Below are 13,245 nucleotides of genomic sequence, written 5' to 3'. Positions count from 1 at the left end.
GGAAAATGAGCTTTAAATTTCAAACAGACAAGACAGGGCAGTCAGTATTTGACTTGGATGTATGGAAACAACTTTACTTTTAAAGAGAAATTGTTCGCATGCAGTCATTTAGAGTGGACTGACATAAAAAACGCTCCATTCTGGAGAAACTTCAGCTCAAATTAAGTCAGAATTGTTCACAGTGGTGGTGATATAATTTCCATAAAATCTCCCGCAGTGGTCTGTCACTGCAAGCTAAAACAGGCTGGCTGTGGGAATGGATACGTGTGTCGTCTTATTTCTGCTTAATTATCATTACATCTAACATTATAGAATTATTTTACTTAAATATTTATAGAGAGATGCAGATCACACTGTGATTGTACTAGGCAATAGAATTGCTCTTGATACTGAATATATATCAGAAAATACATGACAATGTAAATCTTGTTAATAATATCGGTTTTGTGTTTTGACATATAAAGTATTAGATATCATTACTGTATGATTAATGGTACTTTGTTCACCTAGTTTTTTGTTTACAGTGCTGTATAATTGCAGGATTGGAATGTAACAGAATACAAGTACTGGGAATACATATTCAGAATACAGGAATTAAGAATCTGCATTCAGTCTATGTTACACTGTATTGAGAATACACACACACACACACACACACACACACACACACACATTTTCTAAGCTGCTTATCCTTCTGGGTCGCAGGAGTCTATCCCAGCGGTCATTGGGCAGAAGGCAGGATCACCCTGGACATTTAGGAACAGTGTGTTTAGTATTCAGCCATCACTACCTTTTCAAAGTATTCTGCCCAACCCTGTATATTGGCCTTCACCTCCTGATGTTGGTCCACTCCACTTGTGCAAAGGCAAACACACCTTTTAAACACTAAGAATTGTTTCTAGTCATATTTTTGTAATCAGTACTTGGTTACACTTCTTAAGTAATCTACCCATCCTGCTGAAAGAAATCATAGAAACTATTAAAAGTCTTTGATAGTTCTTTGTGGTGTCCAAGTCTTAGTGCTTTTCTGGGTTGATATCACAGTGTAAAGGACTCTAATGGTTTACAAGGTGTTCTGAAACTGATTCCAGGTGCATTTGATGGTTTTCTAATGGGATCTAAAGGTGTTCTAAGGGAAACTAGTGCTCTCCAATGGTAACCATCAAGCCAATTCTCATTAGAAAGCAAAAGTTTTAAAGCTAATGGTTCTAATGGTGTTTTTTCAGCAGGGCAGCAGTGGCTGTCAGGGTGGTCTGGCCAATCCTGGATTTGAATGGGCGGGCTGTGGCGAGGCGCTGGTGTTGCACTAGTGCGTCTCAGTACCTCAGTGCAGAGCTCACAGTTGAGGCAAGGCTGCTGGCAGCTCTCCCATTCTGGACAGATGATGGCTGAGCAGAACAGCAGCGGGCTGTTTAACCGGACTTCACCGGACCTTGGCAGGTTTGGAAACCTCGAGGACATCGACGTGACTGCTGACAGAAGCCCTGTCCTCAGGATAACCATCTCCATCGTTTACTCTGTTGTGTGCGCAGTCGGCTTGGCCGGGAACCTGCTGGTGTTCTTCCTGATGAGGACGAAGCGCGGCAGAAGGCGCTCCAGCATTGACGTCTTCATCTTCAACTTGGCTCTGACCGACTGCCAGTTTGTGCTGACTTTGCCCTTCTGGGCGGTGGACACTGCCCTGGACTTCAGCTGGCCGTTTGGAGACGCCATGTGTAAGACAGTGCTCTCGGTGACGGTGATGAACATGTACGCGAGCGTCTTCTTCCTCACCGCCATGAGCGTCACGCGCTACTTCTCCGTCGTCTCCTCCACCAAGACCCCGCAGCCCCGGCCGGTGGGCTGGGTCAGGTGGGCGTGCGCGGTGCTGTGGTTCCTGGCCACAGTGGCCACGGCTCCCACTGCCATCTTCTCAGCGGTGACCAACGTGGCCGGAGAGAAACTTTGCCTGCTGAAGTTCCCCGCCGGACAGTACTGGCTCGCCTTTTATCACCTCCAGAAGATCCTGCTAGCTTTCGTGCTGCCAATGCTGATCCTGTCCGTGTCTTACTGTCTGCTCCTGAGGTTCGTGAAGAGGCGCAGCATGAACAACTGCAGGTCCAGAAGGAAGCTCCGAGTGACGAAGACGGTCACTCTCATGGTGCTGTCCTTCTTTCTGTGCTGGCTGCCAAACCAGGCCATCACCTTCTGGGGCGTTTTAGTAAAGTTTAACGTGATTTACTGGGACGAAGCGTATTACACCGTCCACACCTACGTGTTCCCAGCGAGCGTCTGCTTAGCTCACACCAACAGCTGCCTGAACCCCTTCATTTACTGCCTCATGAGGAGAGAGTTCAGGAGGAAGCTGAAGAGCTGCGTGCTAAAGGTAGCGCCCTGCTTACTGGTGAGCTCTCAGCCCACAAACCTGAGAGACGTCATGTCACCAAACTCAGCCAGATAAGAGAGAGAGACTGGCTTTTATTTCACTATCTGGGTCAAGACTGGCTTTACAGCACGACCACTAACCTGGAGGACTTGGAGAGGCACTTTTCTTCAGTAGAGTTCATTTTATTCCTGGAACGTTTTTATAAATGTACTTTTTTCTTTGGTGCTTTCTGACAAAGTTTTAAAGTAAGTGCTTGAAAATGTTATTTTCCCTCCTCAGGCTGTCAAATCAGACACTGTAAAGCTATTTTCATCTTAAATGACTGAATAACAGGGTTAAACACAGAGATCATCATTAAGCTGATATCAAATGCATTAAAAAAAACAGACTTTCAAATCTTTGTTTTAAGACATTTCCATTATAATTTTCATTTAAAATAATAGATCACAGGGTTGCAAATTGTGCCTAAAATAAGCAGCATTCTGGAGTGATTAGCTTGACTGGGTGCACGTTTTGCCTGCTAACTGCTAAAAACCATATAGTTTACATACATTTTAAAGAATAAATAATAATTTTCTAACAATAATTTTGCTACCAGGGTTGAATGTCCAAGCTTTACCCATGCAACCAAATCTATTTTATGTGTAATTTGAGAACATAAAGTGAGAATAGACTACTGACTTGTATGATAGTCGTTCTGCAGATGATGCAAATTCCTGTATATATCATAATAAATGGAATGTTCCGTTATTTTACGAGAGGGAGCAGGTTTGGCTAACAGGGTTGCACATAAAATGTGGGACAAAGATTAAAATGACTTTTTGTTAAATCAATATATAATGTATTGAGTGAATTAATAGGGAAAAAACATGCTTTTACCATTAAATTGCTTGAAATTGAACCAAGCAACACTGTAATTAGTCACTGGAAGATTTTAATGTTTTTCATAGATGTTCAATATCAGTGAGGTGGAAGAGCCCAAAATCACCATATCAACGGTGGATACAGACATTTAATGTCTCATTTAAATGTTCATTTCAATCATTTTTTTTAAGTTAAAGCACAGATCCCTTCACTTTTTACAGTAACAGGACTTCAATTGAACTCTATTCATGGAAAGTGCAGTGACTTCTGTCTTGTTGCACTGTGATGGTTATGTCCATTGAAGAAATGTGATTTTTCATGTGTAACTCTTAAAAGTAAATAAATTAACCAGTCATGTGACTTTTGTTGTTTGTTAGGCACCTGAGAAAATTAGCATACACTTAAAAAGATGTTTGTCTGGGGAGAAAAGGTTTATTAGCACTAATACTAGAATATATACAAATAATATTCACATAATATGATTTTATGCGTGTCATTTTTTTACCATTTCCAAACTGCTCTCGAGGAAGCCCAGTGTTATAGTTATCATCCAGTACCTGGTTGCCATTTTATTAAGAATGAGGCATTAAGTATCCCTACTACCCACATTCAGTGGCCATTTACTACACCTGCTGTATAGGTGCATTCAAAGGTATTTATCAGCCAGCCTCCATCCCTTTCATTAATGCAATAGGACCACCACTGACCAGATGTTATTTGGGTGCTGGACCATTCTCAACACTGTGTTGAAAGCAACATGGTAGTGTTACGTTAGTATTTGAGCCCAAGTGTATCAGGCTGAACAGCATTGCTTATGTTTTTTATCTATCTATCTACAACCCCAATTCCAAAGAAGTTGGGATGCTGTGTAAAATGCAAATAAATGTAAATAAAAACAACAGAATGCAATGATTTGCAAATCTTATAGACCCATATTTTATTCACAATAGAACACAGAACACATATCAGATGTTGAAAGTGAGACATTTTACCATTTCATGAAAAACAGTAACTCATTTAGAACTTCATAGCAGCAACGTTTCTCAAAGAATTTGGGACAGGGACAACAAAAGGCTGGAAAAGTAAGTGGTACTAATAAAAAACAACTGGCGGAGCAATTTGCAATTTCAGAAAAATGTTCCTCAATGTAAAATTTTACATAGTACATAATATCATCAATAGATTCAGAGAATCTGGAAATCCCTGTACGCAAGGGACCAGGGTGACGGTCAATATTAGATGCTTGTGATCTTTGTGGCCTCAGGTGGCACTGCATTGAAAACAGGCATGATTCTGTACTGGGAATCACTGCATGGGCTCAGGAACACTTCCAGCAATCATAGTCTGTGAACACAGTTCGCTGTGCAATCCACAAATGCAAGTAAAAGTTTTATCATCATTTAGGTATTCTTAGTGTAGCTGGTTGTCTGTACATCCAAATCTTGTCTTTCTTTAATGCATCCCTAAAGCTTTGAAATCTCTGCTGGAAAAAGAAATCATAGAAACCATTAAAAGTTTCTGGTGGTTCCTGGTGGTGTCCAATACTCGCTAATGGTATTTTGTGTTTTCCTGATGGGTTGATATCACAGTGTAAAGGACTCTAATGGTTCAATAGGTGTTCTGAGACTGATTCCAGATATGTTTGATGGTTTCCTAATGGGATTTAATGGTCTTTTTTCAGCACAGATGTAATGACAGTTAAGCAAGGCTGGCTCAGGTATGCCTACCATCAAGGTCTACATAGCCTTTATTATTGTCTATTGAATGTATTGTCGGGTTCACTGCTATTAAAAGACACACAGCTTTCGCATAAGTCATTGTGCTGTATTCTTCAGCTGCTGTCGCCAGTTTTTTTTACTAACAGTTCACTCTGTACTCAGCTCACGTCTCACTCTCAGCTCTTTCTGCTCATCACACACATATACCCCGCACCCTGTCCCCCTGGAGGACCTAGCCCCGCCTCCACAATAAAAGTCTTCAGCACAATAACTCCTGAATAAATGTTGAAGAATAAATAACCTGAAGCCAACATGCAAAACATTTCTTGAACACGCTAGTATATTACTAATTTTGCATACGAGGTGGCGTTGAGTGATTTCTGACACAACACTAAAACTTTTCATAAAAATTGCACTCTCTGAAAAACCACAAATAGTCTGTTCCAGATCTCATAACAAAACGTAAACATTTGGAAACCTTTTACAAGGCTATTTATTTATTTAGTTATTTAGTTAGTTAGTTCTGAATGCATAAATGAATGAACCTTTCCTGAAGTCATTTCCTCTCGAGTAAAAGTTGGCGGTGTTTCGATTCCCTCCTTTCTGTACGGAGAGACTGCTGTTTATATGAGATCACGTGTCCAGGGCGCTAAAATAACGCGTCAACACAGAGCCGTAGTGCGGCGCCTTCACTGTGTCTGAACGAACTCGGAGCTGGCGATGCCTGGATTTGATTTTCCAGCTATTTTTATTGTTTAATCTGTGAATGGCGCCTAAACAGGACCCTAAACCTAAATTTCAAGAAGGTAAGACTGCGTCTGAAATGCGGTATGTGGAGTAGAAAATGGCTCCAGACTGCGCTGCTGCAGTGCTGCTCTGCTGTTTGAACTCTCTGCTGGTGAACTCTCACAATGGCGCACAGTGGAGCTAAAGCTACACAGTGGTAGCAAGAGCATCTTATCTAGTTCTCAGTGATAAGCACTTTGATTTAAATGATCAGATAGGAGCAGCACTTATGCATCATTATGGGATTATATTGTAGTTTTCATTGCGAATCAGATGAAAAGCGCTGAGAAATCAAGGCGGTCAGTCGAATTTAACTGTCGATACAACCTAGCTAGCATTAGCCACTCAGCAAGCGAGCAAGCTAGTCCAGTGTTCAGTTTATTACTCACCCACTCTGCTTGTGTCTAGATAATGTTGTGATTAGGTAGGTTAGTTAACTGACTGACAACGTTTTGTGGAGGTTATGCAAGCCTACACATGACGAGCAAGGTAACTTGTATTCTCTGTTGATATTTGTTTCACTTGTTAAACGGTTAGCTTGCCTTTTTCCTTATTGAATCTAATATTACACGTCTGGTTCAGGGTTGTTACTGTTCATCTTCTTAGGAATGTGTCCCAGAAATTAGCTTCCGTGTCGTAATTGGTTAATAATGGTAATTTATTATGTATTTTTATCAGCTTTATAGCAAGTAACTATTTAGCTTTCATTGTTATAAGTAATGACTAAGTGGAAACACGCAGGCGAAGCAGTTGGAGAAAAAGCTCAACTTTAAAACAAGAGAAGCTTGAATTCTCTAATGTTGAGTTGGATTTTTTACTTGTGTTTTATTTTAGGTGAACGAGTGCTGTGTTTTCATGGGCCATTGCTATACGAAGCTAAGGTAACTGATTCTCATTCCATTGTTATGAAGCAGGTACAACATTAAAACCACCTCATTGTATCTACACTCATTGTACATTGTATTATCTCCCACTATCATCCACTTACCGTATAGGTGCTCTTTGTAGTTCTGCTGTTTCAGACTGTAGTCCTTCTGTTTCTCTGCATAATTTTCACCCTGTTCTTCAATGGCCAGGACCACCACAGGACCACCACAGCAGTGCTGCTGGAGTTTTTTAATACCTCAGTGTCACTGCTGTGACAGTGAGTGGACACAGTATTTAAAAACTTCAGCACTGTTGTGTCTGATCACTCGTATCAGCACAACACACTCTAACACACCACCATGTCAATGTCACTGCAGCGCTGAGAATGATCGACCATCCAAACAGTAGAAATAGAAATAGAAATAGAAAAGACTGACAGTAGAACAGGATGCTATGCAGAAGGTCACCTTGTCCAGTGCCAACCATCAGTTAGAGGGGTGTAACGCCCTCCAACATTAGGCTGTGGAGCAGTGGAACTGTGTTCTCTGGAATGATGGAGCACTATTGAATGTTCCTATTGCTGAATGCAATCAAATCCTCATAGCAATGTTCCAACATCTAGTGTAAAGCTTCCTAGAAGAGTAGAGGGTGTTAGTGCAGCAGAGCGGACAAACTTGCTAGTTATACCCTTGATTTCAGTGTAAACATTGGATAAGTGTCTGCAAACTTTTGGACATATAGTGTGTATGTATATGTATGAGGTAATCATAGTAGTGATTATAATGTTGGTTATAATAAGAATGTCTGAATTTTCTGGTCCTTTACTAGCACCAGGGGCTGGGGAGGGGACCAGTACAGGAGAAATGCCTCATCCCCCACGCAAGAAGAGGGCACGTGTCGACCCAACTGTTGAGAGTGTACAGTACCTGCTCTGTGGTGGTCCTGTGGGGGTCCTGGCCATTGAAGAACAGGGCGAAAATTATGCAGAGAAACAGATGGGCCACAGTCTGAAATTGTAGAACTGTAAAGTGCACAGAGTGTAGATACAAAGATGTGGTTTTACTATTATGAAAATGGTTGCAATTGATGCAATACATCATTTATCACACTGATGATAGAAAATAGCAGTAATAAGGTACAAAAGGTACAAAACCTTTGATCCATACCATTTTGAATTGTATCATTGACATTTTCTTTTCTATAACTAATGCACAAACAACCCCCTCTCTAAAAGTCAGTTTGGTTTCTTCTTTAGCAAAGAGGCCTTTCAGGCTGCTGCACCCCAGTGAAACTGATCAGTCTGTTGAGTCTGTTTGATCTTTGGCTTCAGCTTGAGGTCACAGTTCATGTGGAGATGTGTACATTCACCTCTTTGTAATCTCTCTCTACAGTGTGTAAAAATCAATATCAAGGACAAGCAAGTGAAATACTTCATTCATTATAGTGGATGGAACAAGAAGTAAGTTTTCCCTCATTCACTCTGTGGCATTAATGTTAGTGAGTGGATTCTGCACCAATATTAATATTGTTTTTTCCCCACAAAACTGTCAGAAGATTAAGCATTTTCATGATTTAAAAGAATGATTGCATGACACTGTTTATATTATTGCTTTATTCCATTAATTTGAAAATTCTTCAAAAATATGTTCTGTTTTCAGCTGGGACGAATGGGTTCCTGAAAGCCGTGTACTCAAATATGTGGACAGTAATCTGCAGAAACAGAAAGAGCTTCAGAAGGCAAATCAGTAAGTTCTCTGCTAAACCACACCACAGAAGAAAGTCTTACATGTATCATTTGTCTCATTTTTTTTGTGGTTGTTCTCCTTTTTTGCAGATTTATGGTTCTGCTTTAATGTCCAAATTTTTTTCATGCAACTGTAGATTTACTATATGACACAGTTTGAATGAAGAGTGCTGTATTGTTACTGTAAAGCATTTCCCTTCTTTTAATAGAGACCATTATGTTGAGGGAAGGATGAGGGGAGTCGCACCAAGCAAGAAAATAGCTGCTGTGCAGCAAAAAAACGTTGATGTGTGAGTTCTCCTTATGTTCTGTGAATTTGATGAACTGCATCCTCATAAGTCAAGATCAACAGTGTTCAACATTGTTTTTGCTTTTCTCAGAACTAAAAGATTTACAAATGTTAACTAAATTTGTAAATTTGTGTTCATTCTCCTTTACAGGAAAACAAAAAAGAACAAACAAAAGAGTAAGTTTTAATGTTTTTATGCAGTCACTGAAATTTGATTATAGATTTTCATGTATTGAAAGAGAGTTAATGTTGATGAGATAATATATAGTATATGTCTAGAAGTATCCAGACACTCCTTCTAATCAGCCCAGATTCCCAATAGAAAAGACTGACAGTAGAACAGGATGCTATGCAGAAGGTCACCTTGTCCAGTGCCAACCATCAGTTAGAGGGGTGTAACGCCCTCCAACATTAGGCTGTGGAGCAGTGGAACTGTGTTCTCTGGAATGATGGAGCACTATTGAATGTTCCTATTGCTGAATGCAATCAAATCCTCATAGCAATGTTCCAACATCTAGTGTAAAGCTTCCTAGAAGAGTAGAGGGTGTTAGTGCAGCAGAGCGGACAAACTTGCTAGTTATACCCTTGATTTCAGTGTAAACATTGGATAAGTGTCTGCAAACTTTTGGACATATAGTGTGTATGTATATGTATGAGGTAATCATAGTAGTGATTATAATGTTGGTTATAATAAGAATGTCTGAATTTTCTGGTCCTTTACTAGCACCAGGGGCTGGGGAGGGGACCAGTACAGGAGAAATGCCTCATCCCCCACGCAAGAAGAGGGCACGTGTCGACCCAACTGTTGAGAGTGTATGATAATTCCTACTGTGACAACACACGCATATATATGCCTAAACACATTATAGTAAAGAAATTATATAGCAGCATTTAGGACTGGATATTGGTGATTTTTTTTATATATATATATATATATATATATATCTCAGCTGAAATGTAGTTGGACATCCCAGGTCTTCTCACCGACCGGAATGTATTCTGTTAAGTGATTATTGGGAATGGTTTTGTTTTGCAGGAAGAGACCTTTATCAATCGGGTGGAAGTAAAGGTGAAGATTCCTGAGGAGTTAAAACCATGGCTTGTAGATGACTGGGACCTGATCACCAGACAGAAGCAGGTGACCCTTTAAACAGCTATGTTTAAAACTAACTCTGAATGTAAACCTAATTTAGCTCACACTAGAATTGAATTGCCTTTTGTGCAGTTCGCTACATACTAAACAATTTTTTTTGCATATTTTGTAAGATTACTTGAGTCAGGGGGGTGTTCTTGTCAAAAGAAATAATTGACATCATAAATGTTCCCTTTTTTATTTTAATACTGTATTTATGTAGTTTTTTAAATGTTGCAGCTTTTCCACCTGCCTGCCAAAAAGAATGTTGACGTTGTCCTGGAGGACTATGCAAATTACAAGAAATCAAGAGGGACCTCTGATAACAAGTATGTACATCTGAATATAAAACAGTACTGAGGTCAGAAAATAAAAGGAACCCATAGTCAATGCAATATCAATTTATTGTCATCTTGTTAGTAATGGCAGTAAAGGTGCCATTACGAACTTTGTTTTAGAGCAGCTTTATGATTTCTAATGGGCACACTGGGCAAGTCTCCTTTGTGATGAAGTGCTCAATCCCGCATGTATGTTTTTAAATAGGGAGTATGCTGTGAATGAAGTGGTTGCTGGCATCCGCGAGTACTTCAACGTTATGCTGGGAACACAGCTCCTCTACAAGTTTGAGAGACCACAGTATGCCGAGATCCTGGCAAACCATCCAGACACTTCAATGTCTCAGATCTATGGGGCACCACACCTGCTGAGGCTTTTTGGTATGACTCTTCAACCAAGCTCTTTACTGTGGTCATGCTTTGTGGAAAATTATACGTAATCTACGCCCTCAACCGTGATTTATGGTCACTGGTCATGGTGAGGGCACGTAGGCACTTGAACGGACATCATTAGCCTCCACCTGTCAATACATGAAACTCAACAAACTTTGAATTGCCACAGTCATGGAGACAGAATCATTTGGTTGCCTGGAGGGGTGCGCACGTGCCTCTCTTAAAAACTGAATGAGAACAGTGGCCTGAGGTTCTGCCTTCATGATAAACACTGGGATGCCACAGATGTAGCACTGACCATAAATCGGGATTTAAAAGTGAGAAAAGGGCTTTGGAGGATAGTGGTTATGCTGGTTCTTTCTTGTAGAGTCCCATGAATTGAAAAGTTAGCATGGAAAAAAAATCTTAATCTTAAGTATGTTCTACATACTGAAACTGAAAGTGTGAACCTGCTCTTGAGCCTATTGTTCACCTCCATAAGGAACACTCACTCTCAGCCCATTTGGGTCCTGACTTGTAGTCTCTTATAAATTACTGCACTGAACATTTCAATTCTTAGCCTGTATTAAATCGCAGGTATTTTTTCAGATTCAGACCTTAAGTACGTCTTGTAATGACAAAGTAGCACACAGCTAAATGGGTTTTGAGAGTCCTTAAAGACTTCAATTACAAACCATGTCTCAAGACTTGATTTTCACAATTAAGAACCTTTCATCAGACGTGGAGAAATGGGTCAAATAAAGATGGCACTTTTCTGTGTAGCCTGTCTGTTTCATGTTGTATGATTGTATTCACAGTGAGAATTGGAGCCATGCTGGCATACACACCGCTGGATGAAAAGAGCCTCGCTCTGCTTCTTAGCTACCTTCAAGATTTCTTGAAGTAAGTATGGGTCGATATTTACCTGGTACTGTCAAAAAGTGATGTTTGGCAGAGAGCTTTGCCTGAAAATCAGATTAACCAGAGATACCAAAATGAGTGAGACTGTGGGACAGAGTAGTTAAATATTGAATTAGAGGACTATCTGAGACAACATGAGTGTGAATTCAATTGCTTTAATTGGATCAAGGGCATATTTAGAGCACAGTGGAATTGGATAGAGATGCCCACTGCTGTTTTAGGTACCATCATTAACTGTTGGTTGTTCCCTCTCAGTTTTAAGGTAACAACATTTTCAGAGGTAGTGACACTTTCAGAAGATGGAGGGTCTTGCTCGGTGGTTGTTTAACTTTTTAAATGTTTGTTCTACTTAATGTAATTTAATCAGTGTTTAACTGAGTACTGTGTTTGCTCCAATCTGTGTTGTGAGAACTGAATTAATAGGCTTGTATTGAACGTTACAATATATTGCATTGTTACACTCCTGGGAATTATTTACATAAACATATCATGATTCTGATATGAGGAGCTTGGGAATTCAGGTGGAGAAAATATTGAGTGTTACATAATGCCTTTAGAGTGTTGAATGTGAATGTAGTTCAGTTTTATAAAAGCCTCTTTAAATAATTCGTTTGTGGAAATTAAGTTAAGGGGGGGAAATAATTTCCCTTGATCATTAACAGTAGCAGCTGAAATAGTGGCTTTCTTTCCTGGAGTTGTCAAGGTGATGATGAGTTACTTGAGGTAACTTCCTGTTCTTATGCATGAATATTCTTGTTGCCAGCTGAGTGCAAATACTATTGCATTTACAAGTCATTTTTGTGTAATAGTTGGTAAAATGCCACATATGTAAAGTGAAGGCAAACACACATGCACTGAAATGTGTCCTGACTCATGTGTTCAAACTGGTCAGCTGTTTTCCATTATCAGTGTCCTTTGACTGCAAGGGGAATTCCACCAATTGTGCAAAATTGCTGCATAATTGAATTGTTGGAAATAAGGAAAGTGCGTTATGATTTCTAACTCTCATTGACTTTTTGCTTCAAACTTCTGGTTCCTATTACCACCAATGATCAAAGCATACAAAATGAAGCTTTATTTGTTGTGTGTCTGATGCAGGTACTTGGCAAAGAATTCGTCGTCTCTTTTCAACGCCAGTGACTATGAGGTAGCACCACCAGAGTACCACCGCAAGGCCGTGTGAACGTAAAGCCAGTGAGGATCTGTGTTGCTGGGTTTTCATTGCTGAGTATTTTTCATTTTCTTTTTTTAATCCCAGTTAAGGGAGACCCAAAAACTTCAGGATGACCCTGTATAGATTTGGCTGATAGTCCACTGTACTGAACAGGTACTGCGTGTCATTGGAAAGTGCACATAACTGTCCGTATATGGTTGGAGTATATTTTGCTTCAAATAAAACTGATAAACAGAAACTTTGATAAAGGTGAACCATCAACCACAACTTTTTTTTCTTTTTTGTTTTGTATGTTTGTTAATAAATTGTCCTTTTCAAATATGAACCAAAGGCCTTTATTTCTTGAATAAACTATACAGTACCCCTGTTTTTTTTAATGAGCACATTCTTATTCTACATAGCAGTGAACAGTCTCACTGTAGAGTTTGAAAGATTTAAATACTTTTAGGTCTGAGTTTGTGTTTTGCTCTTAATTGCAAATAAGATGTCACTGTCTCTGTTGAAATGTATCCAAACATTTGTTGTTTTAGCAAAATAACTATTAAATATAAGAAATCAAGGTTTGAAGCACTTAAATAGTTTAACCCCTTAAAAAGAAACAAACATTTAAACGAGAAAAAAAAGTGTAATTCCTTTAGTTCTGAGGAACTCGGGCTCTGTGTGTGTAGGAATTCAATA

General features: G+C 39.6%; 2 protein-coding genes across 2 annotated transcripts; both read left to right on the top strand.

Annotated features, from left to right (window-relative positions):
* The first annotated feature begins 1,259 nt into the window (after positions 1–1,259).
* On the top strand, positions 1,260–2,440 carry rxfp3.3a3 (relaxin family peptide receptor 3.3a3). The gene has a single exon (XM_036584776.1). It carries the CDS (start codon positions 1,274–1,276, stop codon positions 2,438–2,440), a length of 1,167 nt encoding a protein of 388 aa, XP_036440669.1. The 5' UTR covers positions 1,260–1,273.
* A 3,146-nt stretch (positions 2,441–5,586) lies between these two features.
* On the top strand, positions 5,587–12,892 carry morf4l1 (mortality factor 4 like 1). The gene is made up of 12 exons (XM_036585495.1): positions 5,587–5,753; positions 6,568–6,614; positions 7,992–8,059; positions 8,259–8,345; positions 8,554–8,634; positions 8,785–8,810; positions 9,358–9,446; positions 9,670–9,771; positions 10,006–10,094; positions 10,309–10,481; positions 11,291–11,375; positions 12,492–12,892. The coding sequence occupies exons 1-12, from the start codon at positions 5,714–5,716 to the stop codon at positions 12,574–12,576; spliced, it is 972 nt and encodes a 323-aa protein (XP_036441388.1). The 5' UTR covers positions 5,587–5,713; the 3' UTR covers positions 12,577–12,892.
* Positions 12,893–13,245: the final 353 nt, after the last annotated feature.

Source organism: Colossoma macropomum, unplaced genomic scaffold (assembly GCF_904425465.1).
Source record: "Colossoma macropomum unplaced genomic scaffold, Colossoma_macropomum, whole genome shotgun sequence".
In the NCBI taxonomy this organism is placed as follows: Eukaryota; Metazoa; Chordata; class Actinopteri; order Characiformes; family Serrasalmidae; genus Colossoma; species Colossoma macropomum.
Note: the sequence above shows the minus strand (reverse complement) of the source record. Positions and strands in the feature narration are given on the sequence as shown.

Bases quoted from the DNA above. Each gene is read 5' to 3' on its own strand.
- rxfp3.3a3 (XM_036584776.1), top strand. From the start codon at position 1,274: ATGGGCGGGCTGTGGCGAGGCGCTGGTGTTGCACTAGTGCGTCTCAGT.
- morf4l1 (XM_036585495.1), top strand. From the start codon at position 5,714: ATGGCGCCTAAACAGGACCCTAAACCTAAATTTCAAGAAG. The intron at 5,754-6,567 runs GTAAGACTGCGT...GTTTTATTTTAG, and splicing joins TAAACCTAAATTTCAAGAAG to GTGAACGAGTGCTGTGTTTT. The intron at 8,346-8,553 runs GTAAGTTCTCTG...TTCTTTTAATAG, and splicing joins GAGCTTCAGAAGGCAAATCA to AGACCATTATGTTGAGGGAA.